At 40.8% G+C, this 22,836-nt stretch overlaps 3 protein-coding genes across 7 annotated transcripts in view; 2 read left to right on the top strand and 1 right to left on the bottom strand.

Annotated features, from left to right (window-relative positions):
* Nucleotides 1–1,514: 1,514 nt before the first annotated feature.
* LOC124032342 (serine--tRNA ligase, cytoplasmic) lies at nucleotides 1,515–9,371 on the top strand. The gene is made up of 11 exons (XM_046344668.1): nucleotides 1,515–1,792; nucleotides 2,785–2,855; nucleotides 3,016–3,099; nucleotides 3,200–3,358; nucleotides 3,543–3,686; nucleotides 3,817–3,972; nucleotides 4,249–4,470; nucleotides 4,691–4,820; nucleotides 8,147–8,304; nucleotides 8,417–8,546; nucleotides 8,763–9,371. Exons 1-11 carry the CDS (start codon nucleotides 1,657–1,659, stop codon nucleotides 8,918–8,920), a joined length of 1,548 nt encoding a protein of 515 aa, XP_046200624.1. The 5' UTR covers nucleotides 1,515–1,656; the 3' UTR covers nucleotides 8,921–9,371.
* Nucleotides 9,372–14,436: 5,065 nt separating this feature from the next.
* tmem106c (transmembrane protein 106C) lies at nucleotides 14,437–20,399 on the top strand. 2 transcript variants are annotated; one of them, XM_046337780.1, is made up of 8 exons: nucleotides 14,437–14,572; nucleotides 15,328–15,583; nucleotides 15,709–15,772; nucleotides 17,495–17,654; nucleotides 17,780–17,920; nucleotides 18,117–18,166; nucleotides 19,122–19,175; nucleotides 19,288–20,399. In XM_046337780.1, the coding sequence occupies exons 2-8, from the start codon at nucleotides 15,376–15,378 to the stop codon at nucleotides 19,406–19,408; spliced, it is 798 nt and encodes a 265-aa protein (XP_046193736.1). In that variant the 5' UTR covers nucleotides 14,437–14,572; nucleotides 15,328–15,375; the 3' UTR covers nucleotides 19,409–20,399. The 2 variants fall into 2 exon arrangements, with proteins under 2 accessions (XP_046193736.1, XP_046193726.1); XM_046337770.1 differs by having other exon boundaries at nucleotides 14,509–14,667.
* Nucleotides 20,400–21,406: 1,007 nt separating this feature from the next.
* LOC124032341 (tensin-2-like) overlaps nucleotides 21,407–22,836 on the bottom strand; it is a 68,928-nt gene continuing 67,498 nt past the window's right edge. For all 4 annotated transcript variants that reach the window (XM_046344662.1, XM_046344663.1, XM_046344666.1 and 1 more), the window contains one exon: nucleotides 21,407–22,836. This exon is cut by the window's right edge and continues 2,260 nt beyond it. The gene's annotated coding sequence lies outside the window, so the exon portion shown is untranslated.

Genomic DNA, 22,836 nt, shown 5'->3' with positions numbered 1-22,836 from the left:
CGTGGTTAGTGTTAATCATGTTTAATGTGTACAAAATACAAAACAACAAATGTGGTAAAAACCAAAACAGTTCTGTCTGGTGCAGACACACGAAGACAGAAGACAGGAAACAATCACCCACAAAATACCCAAAGAACATGGCTGCCTAAATATGGTTCCCAATCAGAGACAACAAATAAACACCTGCCTCTAATTGAGAACCAATCTAGGCACCCATAGACTTACATAAACACCTAGAAAGGAAACAGACCCATAAACATACAAAACCGCTAGACAAGACAAAACACATACATCACCCATGTCACACCCTGACCTAACCAGATTCCAAGAACACAGGATGATATGTTACTATCCATTGAGCAAGCACTTCCAAGAGTTCATGAACAGTGAGCCTGGTAAAATTTGGGGAGCGCATTGTCAGTAGTGTACCTTTGGTTCCTAGGGTGTTTCGGCCTTTCACACTATACACCCTCCCCAAAGGCGGCCAGCGACAGGGTGATCAATCCTACGCTTGTGTCCCATTCCCAATTAGTCATAGGAGTTGCCTTGGTGTTGATAGCCAACATCCCACCAAAAAAACAAGGAAAACAAAGAACACTAAGGTCAGGGTGTGATAGTCTCACAATCTCCCACTGCAATATTTCCAGTGCTGGAAAAAGTACCCAATTGTCATCCTTGAGTAAAAGTAAAGATAATTTAATAGAAAATCACCCAGTAGAATACTACTTGAGCTAAAGTTTTTATAAAGTATCCAGTTTTAAATGTACTTAACGGGATACTTAACCAAAATTACATATTGGTTTTCTTACCTTGTAAGCAGTCTACAAACACGGTATGACGGAAATCGATGCTTTGGTTTAGTTTTCCTGGCACTGTTTACAAATACTGACCTTTTAGCATTTGTGGCACAAATCCTGCTCAAGTCATGGTATGAATATGATCATTTTCATTGCATCATGTTGTAATCATGTAGGACTTTGTTGACTTTACCCATCAATTTTAGATATTTTCGGATGATTTGGACATGATGCCCGAAAAATTATAATTCTTGAGTCTCATCTTTCTATCAAACGAAATCTAACTTCATTTGTCACAACAAGTGTAGACCTTACCGTGAAATGCTTACTTAGAAGCCTTTAACTAACAGTGCAGTTCAAATAGACTAATGTAAAAAATAATTATAAAAAGTAACACAATAAGAATAACAGTAACAAGGCTATATACAGGGGTTACCGGTACCAGTGTGCTGGGGTACAAGTTAGATGAGGTCATTTGTATGTGAAGGTAGGCGTGAATTGACTATGCATAGATAATAAACAGTGAGTAGCAGCAGTGTACGGAAGTGAAGGGGGGGGGATCTGGGGAATTGTTATATTACTTAGATATACTGTCACACAAGCATTTCGCTACACTCTCATTAACCTCTGCTAACCATGTGTACGTGATCAATATAATTCGATTTTTTATTTATTTAAGGGAGTTGTACTCCAGTCTAGTAGGTGGCGGTAATGCAACATTCATTGATGCCATCCACCGTTAAACCTCATCGAAGAAGGAAGTGACGTAATCGTTTCTGCCGCTGGTACTTTTCACACCGGCTTGCTATTCTCTGTTACTCTGCACCGTTTTTGACAGTCATCAGAGCGTGGAATCATCATGGTGCTCGATTTAGACCAATTTCGGACCGATAAAGGCGGTGATCCTGAAGTAATCAGAGAAACTCAAAGAAAAAGGTTCAAAGATGTGTCACTTGTGGATAAACTAGTACACGCAGACACAGAATGGAGAAAATGTAAGTTCCGACTGCAAGCTAGCGTTAGCATTCATTGAATCGGATGGTGGTGTCCACTCACATGGCTTGCTAGCTTCATGCATTTATTATAGGTAGTTAAAAGCTGGCCTTGTAGTCACCCAGATACAAATTAAGAAATTGAAGCATAATACGTCAGTTCACGTTTTTAGAAAATGTATAGTGGATTTATCTGCCTGTATATTCTCAGCTAAACTCTGGTTAGTTGGTAGCCTGCGCTAGCTAGTTAGTCACCGGTAGATAGCAAATGACTGTATAGCCAGTTAGCTATCCAGCTACGTTAGTTAACTAACCACAACCAATACATTTTATTTCCCATGTCTTTAGTTAGGCTATACCTGATATGTCGTTCAATGTTGTCTATAACATTAATTTAGCTAACTAAAAAATGTATGCTTCAGTAACTAAACTATCAAGGAAAACCCAAACGATGGTTAGCCACGTCATCCTATCCACACTGACTGTAGCTCCAATCTGATGCAATCCCCGTCCAACATACCCATAACAAATGCATCAAAACCTCTCCTCTCAGCGTCCCACAGCTGTTATTGGGTCTTGGCTAGAAGGGATCCAGCTTTTGCCAGAATGTACTTTTCGTAGTAGGTTTAGGATAATTTACGTAGCTGGTTAGGATAAGTAGGTGAAGGTTAGGAAAAGGGTTAGCTAAAATGCAAAAAAATTATATAAACTTTTGTTGTAAATTTGACAAGCTGGATCCCATCTATACATGACCCTGTTATTGGAACAAGATGGAAAATAGCGTGGATGCAGATTTGACTGAGATTGAATGTTGGACTACTCAAGTCTACATTGTTATGGTTATGGGGGTCTCTTCATTGGCGCCTGTGAGGTCACTGACGTTAAAGCTACTTGTCGTGATACCCAGGCTCAAGACCCAACCACCATTAAATTGAAAATTCATGATGTGCATACCTGCATATGACGCTGACCCTTGCCCTTTCCATGCTCATCAGGTCGTTTCACTGCCGACAACCTCAACAAGGCAAAGAATTTATGCAGCAAGACAGTTGGAGAGAAAATGAAGGTACAGCCTGTGAAATTGCTGGTGAACTATATAGGCTTTATGTAACCTACATGGCTACATGTCCCCCCCCCCATCAGTCTGAAAGCGTTATGTTCTATTCTATATGCAGATAAGTTTCTTTCTACCAGTTCACCCTGACCTGTGCCTTTTCTGTATACAGAAGAGAGAGCCAGTTGGGGATGACGATGATTCTGTCCCAGATGACGCCCAGAACTTGGAGGCCCTAACGGCAGACACACTATCGGTAGGTCAACTCGCTAGCCAGCAGTTCATCTATATGCTGATTGACTTGTGGGTCCCATACTCATGGGTATGTTTCATGTCTAATTTCCCCCTTTTTCTAGCCCCTCACGGTCACCCAGATCAAGAAGGTCCGTCTGCTTGTAGATGAGGCAGTGCAGAAATCTGATGGTGAGAGGGTAAAGCTGGAGGAAGAGCGCTTTCAATACCTGCGAGAGATCGGGAACCTCTTGCATCCATCTGTGCCCATCAGTAATGATGAGGTGGGTGTCATGGAATTTGAATTCCCGTCAGCAATAGGGAGATGGATGAAAGTTCATATTGCCTCAGGGAGAAAATTCAAATTCTCATGCCTTGTCCGCAGCCTCTGTCTCATGAATGAATTTTGTTTTGCCTCTTGTTTACTTGTCTACTCTGTAATTTACCTTGTCGCTCTCTCCCTGCCAGGATGCTGATAACAAAGTGGAGCGCACCTGGGGAGACTGTACTGTGCAGAAGAAGTATTCCCACGTAGACCTGGTAGTCATGATCGACGGCTACGACGGAGAGAAAGGAGCTATAGTGGCCGGGAGCCGTGGCTACTTCCTCAAAGCAAGTTCTTAGTCACTGTCATATGTAGCCAATACACTCACAGGCCGATTCATAACAGGTGTAATTCTGTTAAACTCAGTGTATCCTTGATAGTTATCCTTACTGACTGTTTCCTTTTTTGTGTTTGTAGGGGCCACTAGTTTTCCTGGAGCAGGCATTGATCAATTATGCTCTGCGGATGCTCCACAGCAAGAACTACCAAATGCTCTATACCCCCTTCTTCATGAGGAAAGAGGTCATGCAGGAGGTGGCTCAGCTCAGCCAGTTTGATGATGAACTTTACAAGGTATGATGGATTTGAAACTAATCTTCCTTTCATTCCTATTGCGGGATAAGGGCTTTAAGGGCTTAGTTTTTCGGGATAAGGGCTTAGTTTTTCGGGATAAGGGCTTAGTTTTTCGGGATAAGGGCTTAGTTTTTCGGGATAAGGGCTTAGTTTTTCGGGATAAGGGCTTAGTTTTGTTGCATGTTAAGACAAATATGCATTTTTTAAAATGTTCATTTTGATATGTGGGTGTTTGTATGTAATGTATTAACTCTGCCTTCCCTCCTTGTCTGTCAGGTGATTGGGAAGAGCAGTGAGAAATCTGAGGACACGGCCATAGATGAGAAGTACCTGATTGCCACCTCAGAGCAGCCCATCGCAGCCTTCCTGAGAGACGAGTGGCTGAAGCCAGAGGATCTGCCAATGCGCTACGCCGGCCTCTCCACCTGCTTCAGACAGGAAGTGGGTTCCCACGGGCGTGACACCCGAGGCATCTTCAGGGTGCACCAGTTTGAGAAGGTAAGTGAACATGGTGGGTGTGTCATCGTCAGTGTAGAAAAGGCAACATCTTTGTTGTAGTGCTTTGCATTTTATAGGCCTAATTGGGGAAGGATAAAGTCTGGATATTATTGACAATTTACAGATCATGTCAAGGGATACTCATTTCCAGTCATTTTTTGGGGGGCTGGGCCTCTGCTAACGATTGCGAAATACTAATGAACATGCTCTCTGCCCCCAGATAGAGCAGTTTGTTTTTGCCTCTCCTCATGACAACAAGTCCTGGGAGATGATGGATGAGATGATTGGGACAGCTGAAGAGTTCTACCAGACACTAGGGATCCCCTACCGCATCATCAACATAGTCTCAGGTAGGTCCTGCAGATAGTCCTCCCCAACACGTCTGTGCCTCTCTGGGACAGAGACTAATGATCACATAGCGATTCCATACACGGTTGGCCCAAAGATATTTGTTTTGAATTTTCCTGTAAGTAAATCCATAGGAAGGTGCTTTTTGGAGGAAGAATGATTGGCAGACCTCTATCCAAAATGATTATTGAGAAATAAAGGATTAAGTTTGGGAATTGTGACATTTTGGGCTTACCCAAGGTTTCTGTACGACAACACAACAATGAGGCTGTAGTTGCTACAAATCCTGTCTTGATGTCATTTGAAACCTTGTGTGCTCTGAAATACAAGTTTTAGATTAAATGGATAGCTATATTCTGCGTGCAGTTTAAAGGGAGTTGAGGGTAGTTTTGTGCGCCAATGCTAACTAGCGTTAGCGCAATGACGAAGTCCTGTTTCCCCTCTGAATTTTTTTCAGCAGTGGTGGCAAAGGTGGAGGCATGTTACCTTTTGCCAGTCATTGTGCTAACTCTACATGTTACCTTCAACTTACTTCAAACTGCACACATGGCCATACCTGGTGTCCAAACCATACATTGGTATCCATAAGACCATTTGACTCTGGGTAAGTAAAATAGGGCATAAGTCTAATGCAGCTGTTTTTCTTTCTCAATATCAAATTATTTCTGGGTAACCAATTTAAAGTACCTTACTGATTTTGTTTTCAATTAAAATGGTCAAAAAGAAACAATAGTAGCTTCTTAGCAAAGAGCAATTTCTCAAGCAAGAATTGTGCTTGGACTGTCTGGGAGTGGTCTGAGTGGGGATGGAAAAACTGAAAACTAGCTGTTATTGGCAGAGGTTTGGAACTCTTTCTTATTGGTCTAAACTAATTTACCACCAAAGCTCCATCACACCAAAACAGGCTGAAATTTCAGGTGATCTTTTCAAATAGCTCTTACACTAAAGGATCCTCATTTTCACAATATTATTCTAACCTCGGTGTAAAATATAGATAAAACACAGGGATATCACGTTTTTGACTGCACTGCCCAGTTAAATTGATACTTTGGGCTTTTGGCAATTAAGCCCCTTCTACATCACCGGAGTCAAATGAACTTGTGGAGAAAAAATGTCTGCGTCCTGTATGAAGGAAGGTGGAGGTAGTTTCACGAGCCATTGCTAACTAGCCTTTTCTCAATAACCGGAAGCCTATGCTAACTAGCCTTTTCTCAATAACCGGAAGCCTATGCTAACTAGCCTTTTCTCAATAACCGGAAGCCTATGCTAACTAGCTTTTTCTCAATAACCGGAAGCCTATGCTAACTAGCCTTTTCTCAATAACCGGAAGCCTATGCTAACTAGCTTTTTCTCAATAACCGGAAGCCTATGCTAACTAGCCTTTGCTCAATAACCGGAAGCCTATGCTAACTAGCTTTTGCTCAATAACCGGAAGCCTATGCTAACTAGCTTTTGCTCAATAACCGGAAGCCTATGCTAACTAGCTTTTGCTCAATAACCGGAAGCCTATGCTAACTAGCTTTTGCTCAATAACCGGAAGCCTATGCGAACTAGCTTTTGCTCAATAACCGGAAGCCTATGCGAACTAGCTTTTGCTCAATAACCGGAAGCCTATGCTAACTAGCTTTTGCTCAATAACCGGAAGCCTATGCTAACTAGCTTTTGCTCAATAACCGGAAGCCTATGCGAACTAGCTTTTGCTCAATAACCGGAAGCCTATGCGAACTAGCTTTTGCTCAATAACCGGAAGCCTATGCGAACTAGCTTTTGCTCAATAACCGGAAGCCTATGCGAACTAGCTTTTGCTCAATAACCGGAAGCCTATGCGAACTAGCTTTTGCTCAATAACCGGAAGCCTATGCGAACTAGCTTTTGCTCAATAACCGGAAGCCTATGCGAACTAGCTTTTGCTCAATAACCGGAAGCCTATGCGAACTAGCTTTTGCTCAATAACCGGAAGCCTATGCGAACTAGCTTTTGCTCAATAACCGGAAGCCTATGCGAACTAGCTTTTGCTCAATAACCGGAAGCCTATGCGAACTAGCTTTTGCTCAATAACCGGAAGCCTATGCGAACTAGCTTTTGCTCAATAACCGGAAGCCTATGCGAACTAGCTTTTGCTCAATAACCGGAAGCCTATGCTAACTAGCCTTTGCTCAATAACCGGAAGCCTATGCTAACTAGCTTTTGCTCAATAACCGGAAGCCTATGCTAACTAGCTTTTGCTCAATAACCGGAAGCCTATGCTAACTAGCTTTTGCTCAATAACCGGAAGCCTATGCTAACTAGCTTTTGCTCAATAACCGGAAGCCTATGCTAACTAGCTTTTGCTCAATAACCGGAAGCCTATGCTAACTAGCTTTTGCTCAATAACCGGAAGCCTATGCTAACTAGCCTTTTGCTCAATAACCGGAAGCCTATGCTAACTAGCCTTTTGCTCAATAACCGGAAGCCTATGCTAACTAGCTTTTGCTCAATAACCGGAAGCCTATGCGAACTAGCTTTTGCTCAATAACCGGAAGCCTATGCGAACTAGCCTTTGCTCAATAACCGGAAGCCTATGCTAACTAGCTTTTGCTCAATAACCGGAAGCCTATGCTAACTAGCTTTTGCTCAATAACCGGAAGCCTATGCTAACTAGCTTTTGCTCAATAACCGGAAGCCTATGCTAACTAGCTTTTGCTCAATAACCGGAAGCCTATGCTAACTAGCTTTTGCTCAATAACCGGAAGCCTATGCTAACTAGCTTTTGCTCAATAACCGGAAGCCTATGCTAACTAGCTTTTGCTCAATAACCGGAAGCCTATGCTAACTAGCTTTTGCTCAATAACCGGAAGCCTATGCTAACTAGCCTTTTGCTCAATAACCGGAAGCCTATGCTAACTAGCTTTTGCTCAATAACCGGAAGCCTATCCGATTATTGTATCCATGAGTTCATATGAATCTGGGGAAGAAGATAAAGGACTTCATTGCCAAAATTCTGAGGTATCCCTTATTGCCAGAATCTTGCACTATTCTTTTAAGTATACATCATGACAATAACAGTCACTCAATGTTAACTTGCCATTTTTAATAAGACCCTTCTCATTGTAAGGTATTACAATGACCTTTTATCCTGTGTGATTTATGTCACACATAACAGACATTTCCCTTTGCAAGCTGTCTTACTACCTACATGTCTTTTATTTTTCACATTTATTTAACCAGGTAGGCTTGTTGAGAACAAGTTCTCATTTAATTGCGACCTGGCCAAGATGAAGCAAAGCAGTGCGACACAAACAACACAGAGTTACACATGGGATGTCTGTGTTTGTCTGCTCCCACCCAGGTGCTCTGAACCATGCAGCCAGTAAGAAGCTGGACTTGGAGGCCTGGTTCCCAGGCTCCGCAGCCTTCAGAGAGCTGGTCTCCTGCTCCAACTGTTTAGACTACCAGGCCCGTCGGCTGCGTATCCGCTACGGACAGACCAAAAAGATGATGGACAAGGTGAGTGTACCCAGTCTTTAAATATAATCTGGATTTGCTTCCATAATCAAAAAGTCATAGTAAGATGGAATATTTGAACCAGTTTTAAAACCACACTTCCTGTGTTCTTCAGACTGACTATGTGCACATGCTCAACGCAACCATGTGTGCCACCACACGTGTAATGTGTGCTATCCTGGAGACGTACCAGACCGAAGAGGGTGTCGTCATTCCAGAGGTGCTCCGGAACTTCATGCCTCCAGGTGAGAGACAGTATTATTATTTTTTGTGAAGGGGCCTGCAATACTTTTGTCCTATGCATGGAAGATGGTGGTCATGAAAGGTTGTCTTTCTCACAGAGTACTTATTTTTCTAAATGTCTCTAGAGTTGTAGTTGGTTCTATGCATATTTGATGCCTAGTATTGCCAGAAACTGTGTCTGGACATCATTTTCATTCGTCTCCTATTAATTTTCTTAGGTATGACAGAGATGCTGAAGTTTGTGAAGCCTGCGCCTATTGACGTGGAGACGTCCAAGAAGCAGAAGAAGCAGCAGGATGGAGGGAAGAAGAAGAAACAGGGAGGTGGAGACCAGCTCCAGAACCAAGTGGAGAACATGTCTGTCAACGATTCTTAGACACCATCATCATTCCTATCCTTAAGTTCCCATCACTTATTATCACAGAGCCATGTCCTACTGTAGAACCAGAGTACTTTGGAAAAGGGAAAGGCCATTGGCGTTGTTAGGGAAACAGCTTGGGAGTAATGTTGGGTCTGCTGCATGCAATTATCCTCACTAAGATCCAAACAGTCTATCAAGTCTGAACTCTGGAATTCTGTGAAATTTCGATTGAAGCAAACTTGCGACATCTTGTATATAAGGTGCTTTAAGAAATAGGGTTGCTTTGATGTTCTGAACTCAATTTTAATTATCTTATTGCATATCACCATAAATCGCACATGTACTCTGGACCCATTTTTTTCCTACATTGTTGCTTGCCTTGAGGTCATTTGCTTCTAATTACGTCTGTATGTACTATTGTAAGACGAGGCATTGATAAAGTGGTGTGCTGTAACGATACAAAATCTGACACTTTCCTGATGCTTTCTTTCTCCTCCCTCCGATCTGAGAGATGTCAGTGCCTGCAATAGCAATACCTGCAAAACAGTCAGATAGCGTTTGAAGGTTATTCGATTAATGCTATTAAGTGAGAAGTTAATTTTGGTTAGTCATTTACCTCCCGAGACATTACACACAAAGCAAGCTCGCCGCCTGACATCAACAGTGCTAAAATAGTGTGGAGTTATTTAAAGGGTTAAGATCCCAAATTTAACAAAGAGTTGTATTATTGCGTAACAGGGCCTTTACACGTCATTTACACCCAGGGATCATGAACCAGTTGATTTAGTGGTGTAACATCCTGAAACACTAAACTTTCATCTGTTGTTCCAGGAGCACAGCCCTGCCAAAGATGAGTGATATCAGACAATAATGAAAGCAGAGTGCACACTATTAGAGGTTTCATACATGACACCTGACTTCAAAACAGCGTGCATAATATTTTTCCTAATGTAATATTAGTAACTGTATTGTTATTGAGGATGGGAGGGAAAAAATCTTGATTGATTTTGTGAATGTTCTTGGCTTCTTGACTGGCTTTTTTGGTCTAAGTTTCGGTGGCGTGTTAAGGTGGTCCATCCTGAGGGCATGTAAATTTGAATGAAGCGGTCCAGATGTCAGATGACTAGTGTGTCATTGAAGTACTGTTAGTATGATTGTTTGGTTTTGTCGTTAATAGATAATAATAAAAAAAATCAAGGCTCATGAAAGAAGAAATTTTATCAGTGTCTAACATGGTTTCAATGAACACTTTTTCAAAAGATCAGATTGATTGAAATATTCAGTGGTTGAGCAAGGCCCTGTCCTTTGCCCTCCATTAGATGTCTGACACAGTCGACAGAAAAGCTGCAGAAGAAGAGCAAAAGTGTGTCAATCCTTGAGCGGGATTGACATTTTGGAGCACAAAACCAAGGTGAGAGCCTACTCAGTAAGCAAAATGGCATACAAAATACACATTTCAGTAATCTTGTCCTGAATGTAACATCTTGTGCATTTTAGTTGCTGAAAGGTAAAAATATTTTCTGGATGTAAAAAAATACGTATTTTCCGGAGGTGAAAACGTCATTTGCAGACATTGTAAATAAGTATTTTTCAGTTAATGATTCTATGGCCAAATTTCAGCTGCTAAACATTCGCATTACAACACAATTATACTTTTTTTCACACATTTTAATAAAAAAGAGGAGCCAAGTTAAGATTGCAACAAAGTATATTATTACTCCCATCTATCGCGCAATTATGCTTGTTTTTCCTAAACCTGGGAGCAATGATGTTCAAAGTAGAACAACATACATAATAAACTAACAGACCAATTCAACTACATTAACATTCTGAGTAATGGTTAGAGATTTTATTTTCTCGCTATTATTGTGATATGTTCTCGTTTATCTATCCTTAGTTGAATGCACTGACTGTAAGTCACTGGATAAGAGTGGCTGCTGAATGACCAACATGTAAACGTAAAAACAAACACTTGCAAAGCATGCTGGCTATTAATGAGCTCTGCCCCCAAACAAGTAAAATTTGGTTGGTGCAGACCAGATCCAAATCTGAACGAATCATAGACGTTAAAGGCTATGTTTCACAAGTTTGAACATCACAGTACAGTAGAACACAGAAGAGTACACTACAGGACAGTTCAGTTTTATTCAGTAAAGGACAGTACGGTACAGTATAGAATAGTTAATTAAGTAGAGTACAGTGGAGTACAGTTTTGCTTCAGTAGAGTACAGTTGACTTCAGTAGAGTACAGTAGAGTAAAGTAAGATACATTATAGTACACTTTTCTTTACTGTAGGCTAGTGTGCTCCACTGCATTGTCCTGTACTGGACTCTACTGTACTATACTCTAATTTTCTGTACTGTGTATTGTAATGGGCTGTGCTCTACTGTATTGTGCTGTCCAAACTTGTGAAACATAGAAATCTGAACCAATTCTAGATGTCTATGTTTGGGCTAAATCGAGGACTAAATCGGAATGTCTATATTTGGGACAAATATAGGCTGGATCGGACGTCTGTGATTGGTTCAGATTTGTTTCGGACCGGTAAATCCGTGGACGTTGAAATCAAGGACTGTGCCGTCCTCCCCGACTCCACCCAAAGTCTTTGGCTTTGTGTTTAAACACCCAGCTGCAGACATGTACCAATGTTACCTGTTCCAGAGCTAGACATTTGTGAGTACAGGGAAATATTTCATTCCTGATTTCAGGGCACATCACTAAAAGCATCTATGGGATTTAGATTGTAGATCTCTTATCTTTTTTATTTCCTTGCTCCTCTCCCCAGTTTTCACCTGCTGGTATTCATTATCGCAGATGCGTTTCGTAGAGAGAGGAGTCTCAGAGGAGAACGGCTGCATCTGACTGTGGAGGCGCTGAGTCACAAGATTAGATTAAAGAGACTTAGTTGGTTTAAAACTAATAACAGTTTTGTAGTTTGTGTCAACTGCTTGTTTTATATGGTGTATTTTACAATTCAATATTTTCTACTTCATTTCTGTACCTTTAAAAAAAATAAAGTTCTGCAGAGGGAGAATGTAGAGCTGTGGATGAGACTCAATGCATCAGGAGATGTGAATGAGGAAGCAGTAGGCCTACACACACACACATACACACACACAGTCTTGCACAGCTAACCTTGTTCGGACACACAATTCAGTCCCATTCAAAATCGTATTTTCCCTAACCTCTAAACCTAATCCTAACCTGTACTTTTCCCCTAACCTTAATCCAAAACCCTAACCCTAGCTCCTAACCCTAAACCTAATTCTAACCCTAACACTAATTCTAACCTTAACCTTAAACCCCCTAGAAAAAGCATTTGACCTTGTGGGGACAAACAAAATGTCCCAAAATGTGTGTTTCCTATTCTTGTGGGGATTTCCCCATAAGAACAACAATACAGCCATGCATTCATCACACCAAGCTGAAATCTGTTGAAAAACCTTTTCTTAATTTCACTCATTTCCAGTAACATTTCTCCTCAGTGATGACACAGCCCCTTTACTGAGAACACAGGAGCTGAACATGACATACACATGAAGAGGAGTGGACTATAATGCTTAAGGTGTCTGGATACACAGCTTTGTTTTGCTCATAGCAGAACTCGGCTAGGCGAAGTCTGTGCTCGCATACTCCCTTAAAATACCTTTGTTTGACAAATGAAGAAAAAAATGGCAATGTAAATGTTTGTCCCTGTTGAGATGCCGTAGCCAGTACACTTCCTCAAAATAGTATGAAGTAAGACAACTCAATAAATATGTAATTAATTTAGACATTTTGTCTAGGAGATCTTTGTGGCAAAATGTTACATCTAACCAAGATGTTGGTGCAGTATTTGCATGAAAACTAGTTGTCTGTCATTGAAAGACAACAAGCACTTAATTCAGGGATTCCTACTGTTGACCAATCACTGGTGAAGGGGGGTAGACTTTGGCAACTGAACTTCGACAAACCTGAAGATAACAAAATGCCACTTTAAACAATGCTACCTTATATAATGTTACTTACCCTACATTATTCATCTCATATGCATATGTATATACTGTACTCTACAACATCGACTGCATCCTTATGTAACACATGTATCACTAGCCACTTTAACTATGCCACTTTGTTTACTTTGTCTACACACTCATCTCATATGTATATACTGTACTCGATACCATCTACTGTATGCTGCTCTGTACCATCACTCATTCATATATCCTTATGTACATGTTCCTTATCCCCTTACACTGTGTATAAGACAGTAGTTTTGGAATTGTTAGTTAGATTACTTGTTGGTTATCACTGCATTGTCGGAACTAGAAGCACAAGCATTTCGCTACACTCGCATTAACATCTGCTAACCATGTGTATGTGACAAATAAAATTGGATTTGATTTGATTTGATTTGATGTGTGTCAACAGCTGAAAAAAACACTGCCGAACACCAAAATGAACAAAAATCCAAAGCATACAGTGGAAACAGTTCACACAAACTGTTTCCACTGGGAAGCACATGGTAAGCTTTTACAGCATGCTTCCCAGTTGAAACAGTAAGGTTTACCTTATGCTTCCCAGTGTTTTGAGGAAGTTTACTTGTTGCTATGTCGTCTCAAGATGGGCAAACAGGAATGCCGCTTTTTCTTCGTTTTTTCAAGCTAATATATTTTAAGGGAGTATAAGAGCGCAGATGTTCACTTCGCCTAGCCGAGTTCTGCAAGAAGGAAACCAAACCTACTATGGTGAAACCTTTATGCAACACACATGTTGAAGATGTACCACATTACTCTAACTATAATATCAGAATAAAACAGTAAATACTAGTTGGATACTGTATGTGTTGCCTTTAATATACTTTATTTTCCAAGGATCATGCACTTTCTCTCTACATTTATCTATGGATATACATCACAGGAGGCTGCTGAGGGGAAAACAGACCACAAGAACGTACAGAAGGGAACAAATGGTATGGATCTGATACCATTCCACTTATTCTACTCCAGCCATTACCACAAGCCTGTTCACCCAATTAAGGTGCCACCTACCTCCTGTGATATTCAGTACCAGTCAAAAGTTTGGACACACCTACTCATTCAAGGGTTTTTCTTTAGTTTTACTATTTTCTACATTGTAGAATAATAGTGAAGACATCACAACTATGAAATAACACATATGGAGTAATGTAGTAACCAAACAAGTTTTAAACAGCTTAAAATATATTATATATTTGAGATTCCTCAAATAGCCACCCTTTGCCTTTGACAGGTTTGCACACTCTTAATAAACTAAAGAAAAACCATTGAATGAGTAGGTGTTCTAAAACCTTTGACCGGTTGTGTACATTACTTTATTTCAATATTATTTTTATGTAGGGATGTGCAAAACGGAAACTTCGCAAACTTCTTCCAAAATAAAAAACTGTAGGCGTAAATCCTGATTTGCACTGTACCCTTAAGAAGATTTTCAAGCGCCAACTAGAATTAAACCAATTGCAAGCCCATCAACAACCGGGGTGTAAACATTAATCCTCACAGTCTCAAAAAGTTCAGTTTTGTAACTAAAACTATTGGACAAATTCAGGTAGCTCCCGCCCCGTTTAGTTCAGTTTGCTTCCGTTTAAGAAACGCTTTGCAACATAATCTGCGGAATGAATACACCCCTGCACAAGAAGGAACTGCAAAGTGAGTGTCACGAGCTGCTGGCAAAACAACACGATCAATGACTTGATAGCCTTGCCTGAATGTTCTTAGAAATATCGTCAACCAAATATATAAAGGTAAGACAACTATTATGTCTGAAGACGCAAGCCGAGTGCAGGTTGTGCACCTTGGTCAACGTTGACAGCTAGCTAGTTAACTTTGCTTGCTAACTAACAGCTCGATAGCTAAGTTAGCTAGCTGCTTACCTTACGTAACTTTACCGCTAGCAAGATAGCTTCAAACATTCTCGACCGCAGTGGCACGAAGCTTGCTGTTTTTATTGTGCTTTGATTCGACTAAGTAACTGATAGTTTTGTTTTTGTTGGACATAATACTTTACTAGCCAATGTGTAGCTAGCTAGCTATTGTATTTTGTCAGTGTTCATAGCTATGTTTTTACATTTTTATGGTCATTGTTCATGCCTATCCACATACTTCCACGTTTGACATTAAGAGGCCACGCCCTTCGCCATTTATTCCGATTGCCATATCTGTGCTACAGGGTATAGTAGTAGTGCCTGGGACATTATGTGCTTTGAGGCCTGGCGTACTGGCCAACGTCTGTCTAGTCTGTAAATCCCAGACCTACTGTAGGGCAACAACTGGAACATTGTTTACATTGTGGGAGGCAACCCATTTGCTGTAGGCTAATCATTTTAAATACCATTGCCAAACGTTGATTATTAGCCTAAATAAGTCCTGCCCTTTACTCAACTTTTATTTTTGCTGTGCCCTAGGGTCTGTCCTTTGAAAAAAGGCTGGCTTGATTATCTGCCAGCCAGCTCATGGGCACTCAATGGTCCCGAAGCGAAAGCGACAGCAGTCTTCTGCTCGTCCCGGAGGTTGGGACAGGGTGGCAGACGGGGGATGATGATGACTCGCTGGATGGACTGGACAGACAGGAGGACATTGCTCGGTTCCCTTATGTAGAGTTTACTGGCAGGGACAGTATTACCTGTCCAACATGCCAAGGCACTGGCCACATCCCCTCAGGTGAGGCATTTCCTGTCTGGATTCCTGTCCTGCTGGGCATTGATTGCTGTACTGATGTGGTAGGGATCATTATGATGGTGTTCTCCTATTTGACTTGTCCCTCTTCTGTGGTCATTGTCTTTCAGAGCAGGTCAATGAGCTTGTGGCTCTGGTTCCCTACAACGACCAGAGACTTCGGCCCCAGAGAACGTACGTTTTACAGCTAACTCATTTTTCTCACCGGTTTATATCTGGATCGGTCACATACAGTTGAAGTCAGAAGTTTTCATACACTTAGATTGGAGTCATTAAAACTCATTTTTCAACCACTCTACAAATGTCTTGTTAACAAACTATAGTTTGGGCAAGTTGGTTAGGACATCTACTTTATTATGCATGTCACAATGAATTTTTCCAACAATTGTTTAGACAGATTATTTCACTGCATCACAATTCCAGTGGGTCAGAAGTTTTCAAACACTAAGTTGACTGTGCCTTTAAACAGCTTGCAAAATTCCAGAAAATGATGTCATGGCTTTAGAAGCTTCTGATAAGCTAATTGACATAATTTGAATCAATTGGAGTTGTACTTGTGGATATATTTCAAGGCCTACCTTCAAACTCAGTCCATATTTGCTTGACATCATAGGGAAATCAGCCAAGACCTCAGAAAACAAATTGTAGACCTTCACACGTCTGGTTCATCCTTGGGAGCAATTTCCAAACGCCTGAAGGTACCAAGTTCATCTGTACAAACGATAGTACGCAAGTATAAACACCATGGGACCACGCAGAGGTCGTACCACTCAGGAAGGAGACGTGTTCTCTCTCCTAGAGAGAAAAGTGCAAATCAATCTCAGAACAACAGCAAAGGAGCTTGTGAAAATGCTGGAGGAAACAGGTACAAAGTATCTATATCCACAGTAAAACGAGTCTTATATCGACATAATCTGAATGGCCGCTCAGCACGGAAGAAGCCACTGCTCCAAAACCGCCATACAGGCACACTACAATTTGCAACTGCACATGGGGACAAAGATTGTACTTTTTGGAGAAATGTCCTCTGGTCTGTTGAAATAACAATAGAACTGTTTGGCCATAATGACCATTGTTATGCTTGGAGGAAAAAGAGGGAGGCTTGCAAGTCGAAGAATCCCAACCGTGAAGCACAGGGGTGGCAGCATGTTGTGGAGGTGGCGTTGCTGCAGGAGGGACTGGTGCACTTCACAAAATAGATGGCATCATAAGGCAGGAAAATTTATGTGGATATATTGAAGCAACATCGCAAGACATCAGTCAGGAAGTTAAAGCTTGGTCGCAAATGGGTCTTGTCTTCCAAATGGACAATGACCCCAAGCACACTTCCAAGGTTGTGAAAAAAACAAAGTCAAGGTATTGGAGTGGCCATCACAAAGCCCTGACCTCAAACCTATAGAACATTTGAAAAAGCCTGTGCGAGCAAGGAGGCCTACAAACCTGACTCGGTTACATCAGCTCTGTCAGGAGGAATGGGCCACAATTCACCCAATTTATTGTGTGAATCTTGTGGAAGGTTACTCAAAATGTTTGACCCAAGTTAAACAATTTGAAGGCAATGCTACCAAATATTAATTGAGTCTATGTAAACTTCTGACTCACTGGGAATGTGATGAAAGAAATAAAAGCTGAAATAAGTCATTCTCTCTCCTATTATTCTGACATTTCACTTTGTTAAAATACAATGGTGATCCTAACTAACCTTAAGACGGGATTTTTACTAGGATTAAATGTCAGAAATTGTGAAACTGAGTTTAAATGTATTTGGCTAAGGTGTATGTAAACTTCACCTTCAACTGTACATAACCATCACATTCTGTCATTTTTAGTTGGTTCACAGTTTGTTTTTGGGTAACATTGATTGTCAAAGTAAACGGTAAGTGCTGTGTTTGACAGGAAGCTGTATGTGGTCCTCTCTGCGGTGCTATGTCTCCTGGCTTCCTCGCTGGTGGTCTTCTTCCTCTTTCCTCGCTCTGTCATGGTGGAGGATGATGGTATACGCTCTGTCACCGTGCAGTTTGATCACGTCAACACTAAAGTCCTCATAAATATGACAGTAAGTCAGGAAATCGCGTGAGGATGTACTCTGTTAGTTGGAGATAGATGGTCATTTGACTGTGCCTGCTGTTTATGGTGTGTTCTGCTGACTGTTCATTTTCCCTGGTCCTATCTATTTGTCAGAGCTCCTTGAACTTCACCAACTCAAACTTCTTCACAGTGATGGTTGATAGTCTAAGCTGCCAGGTTCTCTATATGAAAACAGTCATAGGCACCATGCAGCTAGATAACGTCATCACCATCCAGCCCCTGAGCCAGACACAGGTAGGGCCTGCTGCAGACTTAGACGCAGTGAACCATAACTTGGGACACATTCACTCCATGTTACATGTAGTTTAATGATTGACTTGTATACGTTACTTGCTTCAAGTATAAGTCTTGTTTGCATTTCCTGCCAAAATTTCATTTGACTTCTAGTCTTGACTATTTCAAAACTTTTTATTTTATTTTTTTACTACAGGTGAACTTCACAGTCAGCGTTCAGATCAGTGGAAGCACCTCTTATGTTTAGTAAGTTAAATGGACCTGTAAAGACCTATATTTAGTTGTTTTTGTTTCAAGTTCTGTAATTGTTAATATATCAAATGTTATTTGTCACATGCGCCAAATACAACCGGTGTAGATCTTACTTACAAGCCCTTAAAACCTCTTAAGGATCCACCCCTTTAAAAAAAGAAAAATCCCCCTAAAATGACATACCCAAATCTAACTGCCTGTAGCTCATGATATGCATATTCTTGGTACCATTTGAAAGGAAAAACTTTGAAGTTTGTGGAAATGTGAAAGGAATGTCAGAGAATATAACACAATAGATCTGATAAAAGAAAACGTTATTTTGTATTTTTGTTGTAACATCTTTGAAATGCAAGAGGCCATAATGTATTATTCCAAGATTTTGTCCACTAGAATGCAACAGTGTATGTGCTTTTTTTTGTGTGACTGATCCTATGAACCATTGCATTCCTGTTCAAAATGTTGTATCAAGACTGCACAAATGTGTGTGATTTGTTTGTTAATAACTTCAAGTTCAAAATTGTGCACTCCTCAAATATTAGCATGGTATTTTTCACTGTAATAGCTACTGTAAATTGGGCAGTGCAGTTAGATTAACAAGAATTTAAGCCTTCTGCCAATATCAGATATGTCTATGTCCTGGGAAATGTTCTTGTTACTTACAACCTCATCCTAATCACATTAGCTCATCCATCCCGTGGATGGGACACCGATCCCGAATACGTTTTTAATTAACCAACAATGCAGTTTTAAGAAAAGAGTTAATAAAATATTTACTAAATAAACGAAAGTTTAAAAAAATGATCACAATAACGAGGCTATATACAGGGGGTACTGGTACTGAGTAAATGTGTGGGGGTACAGGTTAGTTAAGGTAATTTGCACATGTAGGTAGGGGTAAAGTTCTATTTGTGATTGTGAAGAGGTTCTAACCACTCTTTCCACCCTCCAGTGCCTTCTGCACCATGGCTAGCATCAAGGTTCACAATATCTTGGTTATCATGCAGTAAGTATATCCTACCTCGTAACTGTGAAACCGTATCACTTCCATCTCTACCTCTTGCCATTTTGTCGTATATTTCAAAGTTTTTAATCATAACTGTGTTCTTCGTTCCCAGGACATCTGTGAAAACCTCCTACATGATGCGCACGGCCCAGAATACCCTGGAAGCCTATCGCTACATTGACTGTGGTTCAAACTCCACGGTTCACCAGCCCCCACGCCGACTGTGGCAGTAACCCTCCCTCCCTCACCACTAAAATCACCACCAGCCAGTGGTGAGGCTAAGAGTCCAGCAGCAAGGGACAGAGGGACCAAGATGCTGGGAGCCAGGCAACATGAACCAGGGAATATTTCCAATCATTTCAGTCCAAGCATTTGTTTTGACTTCAGGATCATTAAGTTTGATCACTTGCCTTCATATATGCAACAAACACCAGCTCTTCAGTAAATTATATTTAGCTGTTGTGCATGTTGCTGAAATTCAAGGCATGACTAATTTACATCCTGTTGAAGCTGCAACAATCTTGACTTTAGGAGGGAATTAGTTATCCTTTTGCTTGAGCACAGTTACCGGTGTTACTACTGAATTGACTACGTATCCTGCTGTGCTAGTCCTTGAGCGTTCGCTTACATTTTTAAGTGTCCTTTGGTGTGGGTCCTATGATTTCAGGGACTTGGCACAGTAGGAATGTATAAAGTGACCGATATTTTATTGCGCAAGAAGGGAGATTTGCTTTCTGCTATTTATATCTGGGACAGGACTAGTCGAGGGATGTGCCTAAGACAATTTGTTTGCACCTCAAATGGTACATAGGGCTATTGTTTGTATCTCTGATTTTTCTGCTTTTTAATAAGGGATAGTTACTGTCAGCAGGTACTATCATAAGTTAATACACTCCGTTTGGGTGTTGCCCACTGATTTACTAAGCATTTATACTAGTACAAGATTAAACACGAGTAGTAATATATGATTCGAAAGTCCATAAAAAGGCAGGTTTGTTTTTTCCTTTGGGATCGAACATTTTACTGCCCTTAATTATGGGGGGGGGGGACTACAAATGTTTTGCTAGAGCATGATTAGCTGGTGTATCCAACTATCATGTCGAAGTACGACGTTGTTGACATGATTGTTAAAAATGTAATACTGAGAGCATAGTCTTGCCAAGTACACAGCACACTAGCACAGTGTAAGGACCTCCGTCCGGAGGCCCAACTTGGACTTAATAACTCCGTAATGGCTTGCTAAAGGGATCTTTAATGACAGCCACTGTAGTATTAACCAGGTCGGCATGACTAAAACGTCATTAACTCACTCACTGTCCTATTGTGTTGGGTATCTTCGTAATGGCGTTTACATTCCAAAGCACAGCCTCTTGTTGTCATAGACTTTATAATTAAGCTGATGAAATTACTTGAAATTTGGTTTTGGAGTTTGTTATTTCTAGAGTGTGTAAAAGCGATAAGCTTGTGTGGTATTTCCAAGTTAGGGGATTGTTTTGTTTCATTTAGTTCTGCTGGTTAGATCTTTTGAATTGTATTTGAACTGGGTTATTGCACTAAAGGGCAATGGAGACCGCCTGAGTGCCAATCTGTTTGTGCTATCATGCTAACTTCCTGTCATTCATTGTCATGCCAAACATGTTTGGCTTGACAATGACAGCAATGACTTGGCAATAGCTCAACCAGATCTGAGACCAGGCTACAATGGAGAAAGGTGAAAACAGATGGTGAGGTGTAAAAAAACAAAACAAAAAAACATGTTTTGTATGCTGAAGGAATATGACTGAATCATGCCTTTTAGGGGATGAAATTGAGGAAATGTATGTATTTTTCAAATGCCAAAATTCTAAAATGGGGGGGGGGGAGAATAAGGGGATGTTCAACTAATAAAGATGGTTACTTTTTTAATGAGAACATGTCTGTGACGTTTTTGTTTTTAGACCTTGCTCTTGAAAAGTGGGGCGGCAGGGTGGCCTAGTGGGTAGAGCGTTGGACTAGTAACCAGAAGGTTGCAAGTTCAAATCCCCAAGCTGACAAGGTACAAATGTGTCGTTCTGCCCCTGAACAGGCAGTTAACCCACTGTTCCGAGGCCGTCATTGAAAATAAGAATTTGTTCTTAACTGACTTGCCTAGTTAAATAAAGGTTCAATAAATAAAAATAAGCAAAATACACAAGGCTTTAAATTCATGCGTACAGTTTAGAAACCGAGAGAGTAAATCCAATGAGCAGAAATCAGATTTGGTACCACAACTTTTGTTTTATTATATTCATTTGTGCATACAAAGCTTTCTTTAAAAAAATAGCATATAACAAGATTATTTTCCTCAATGATTCCTTTTTACTTTCACTTTCCTAGCTGCATGTGAGAAAATATATTACTACATTATAAAGATCAGTAAGAAAACAGACCACAATATATTACCACTGTTATACAAAGTAGTCTTCATGTCTTGCAAAACTCGTATCAATACAAACACATGAAGCTTAAAAATATGAAAGATGAATTCTTAATACAGGAGTGCTTTGTCTTTGGTTTTAGTACATAGGGCCTTAGACACCTCTCTGATTTGTGTTTGTACATAAAGTCATACAGGTAAAAAAAGATATGCGGGCATTACGTTGAAGTTGTGGCAGAGACATGACCTCATCCTTGTCTTGTTTTTAATGTTGAAATATATTTCTCAAAAATATACAATATAAGGAATATTATTTGCATCATAGGTTAGCATTTACCCATAATATGTGTATAATAGAACTACATGACTATTTGCAGCGATATTATTGTGTACAGTGCTTGACAGAAGAATCCATGGTTAAACAATGCACTGGGGAGGGCAGTGGTGTGGCACACCGCTGTTCCTTGCTTGTCCTTGGTTACTGCAAGCGTTTCTTTCTAGGGCACAATTCATAAGAACTTACACGTGAACTAAACATCAATACCCCATCATCTCTGGGACTTGCCATATCTGTGGCCTAACCCCTAGCCTCCACATTACAATATCTGTTCTCTAGCCTCCACACATTACCCTAACCCCTAGCCTCCACATTACAATATCTGTACTCTAGCCTCCACACATTACCCTAACCCCTAGCCTCCACACATTACTATATCTGTACCCTAACCCCTAGCCTCCACATTACAATATCTGTACTCTAGCCTCCACACATTACTATATCTGTACCCTAGCCTCCACACATTACTATATCTGTACCCTAGCCTCCACACATTACTATATCTGTACCCTAACCCCTAGCCTCCACACATTACCATATCTGTACCCTAACCCCTAGCCTCCACACATTACCCTAATCCCTAGCCTCCACACATTACCATATCTGTACCCTAACCCCTAGCCTCCACACATTACTATATCTGTACCCTAACCCCTAGCCTCCACACATTACCATATCTGTACCCTAACCCCTAGCCTCCACACATTACCATATCTGTACCCTAACCCCTAGCCTCCACACATTACCATATCTGTACCCTAACCCCTAGCCTCCACACATTACCATATCTGTACCCTAGCCCCTAGCCTCCACACATTACCATATCTGTGCCTTAGCCCCTAGCCTCCACACATTACCATATCTGTGCCTTAGCCCCTAGCCTCCACTCATGACCATATCTGTACCCTAACCCCTAGCCTCCACCACAT

Source organism: Oncorhynchus gorbuscha, linkage group LG03, assembly GCF_021184085.1.
Source record: "Oncorhynchus gorbuscha isolate QuinsamMale2020 ecotype Even-year linkage group LG03, OgorEven_v1.0, whole genome shotgun sequence".
Taxonomy (NCBI): domain Eukaryota; kingdom Metazoa; phylum Chordata; class Actinopteri; order Salmoniformes; family Salmonidae; genus Oncorhynchus; species Oncorhynchus gorbuscha.
This window is presented reverse-complemented; position numbering and strand designations above follow the sequence as displayed.

Coding starts and splice junctions, on each gene's coding strand:
- LOC124032342 (XM_046344668.1), top strand. CDS start 1,657: ATGGTGCTCGATTTAGACCAATTTCGGACCGATAAAGGCGGTGATCCT. Junction 3,359..3,542: donor TGCCCATCAGTAATGATGAG/GTGGGTGTCATG, acceptor TCTCCCTGCCAG/GATGCTGATAACAAAGTGGA. Junction 4,821..8,146: donor CATCATCAACATAGTCTCAG/GTAGGTCCTGCA, acceptor GCTCCCACCCAG/GTGCTCTGAACCATGCAGCC.
- tmem106c (XM_046337780.1), top strand. CDS start 15,376: ATGGGCACTCAATGGTCCCGAAGCGAAAGCGACAGCAGTCTTCTGCTC. Junction 15,584..15,708: donor CACTGGCCACATCCCCTCAG/GTGAGGCATTTC, acceptor ATTGTCTTTCAG/AGCAGGTCAATGAGCTTGTG. Junction 19,176..19,287: donor AATATCTTGGTTATCATGCA/GTAAGTATATCC, acceptor CTTCGTTCCCAG/GACATCTGTGAAAACCTCCT.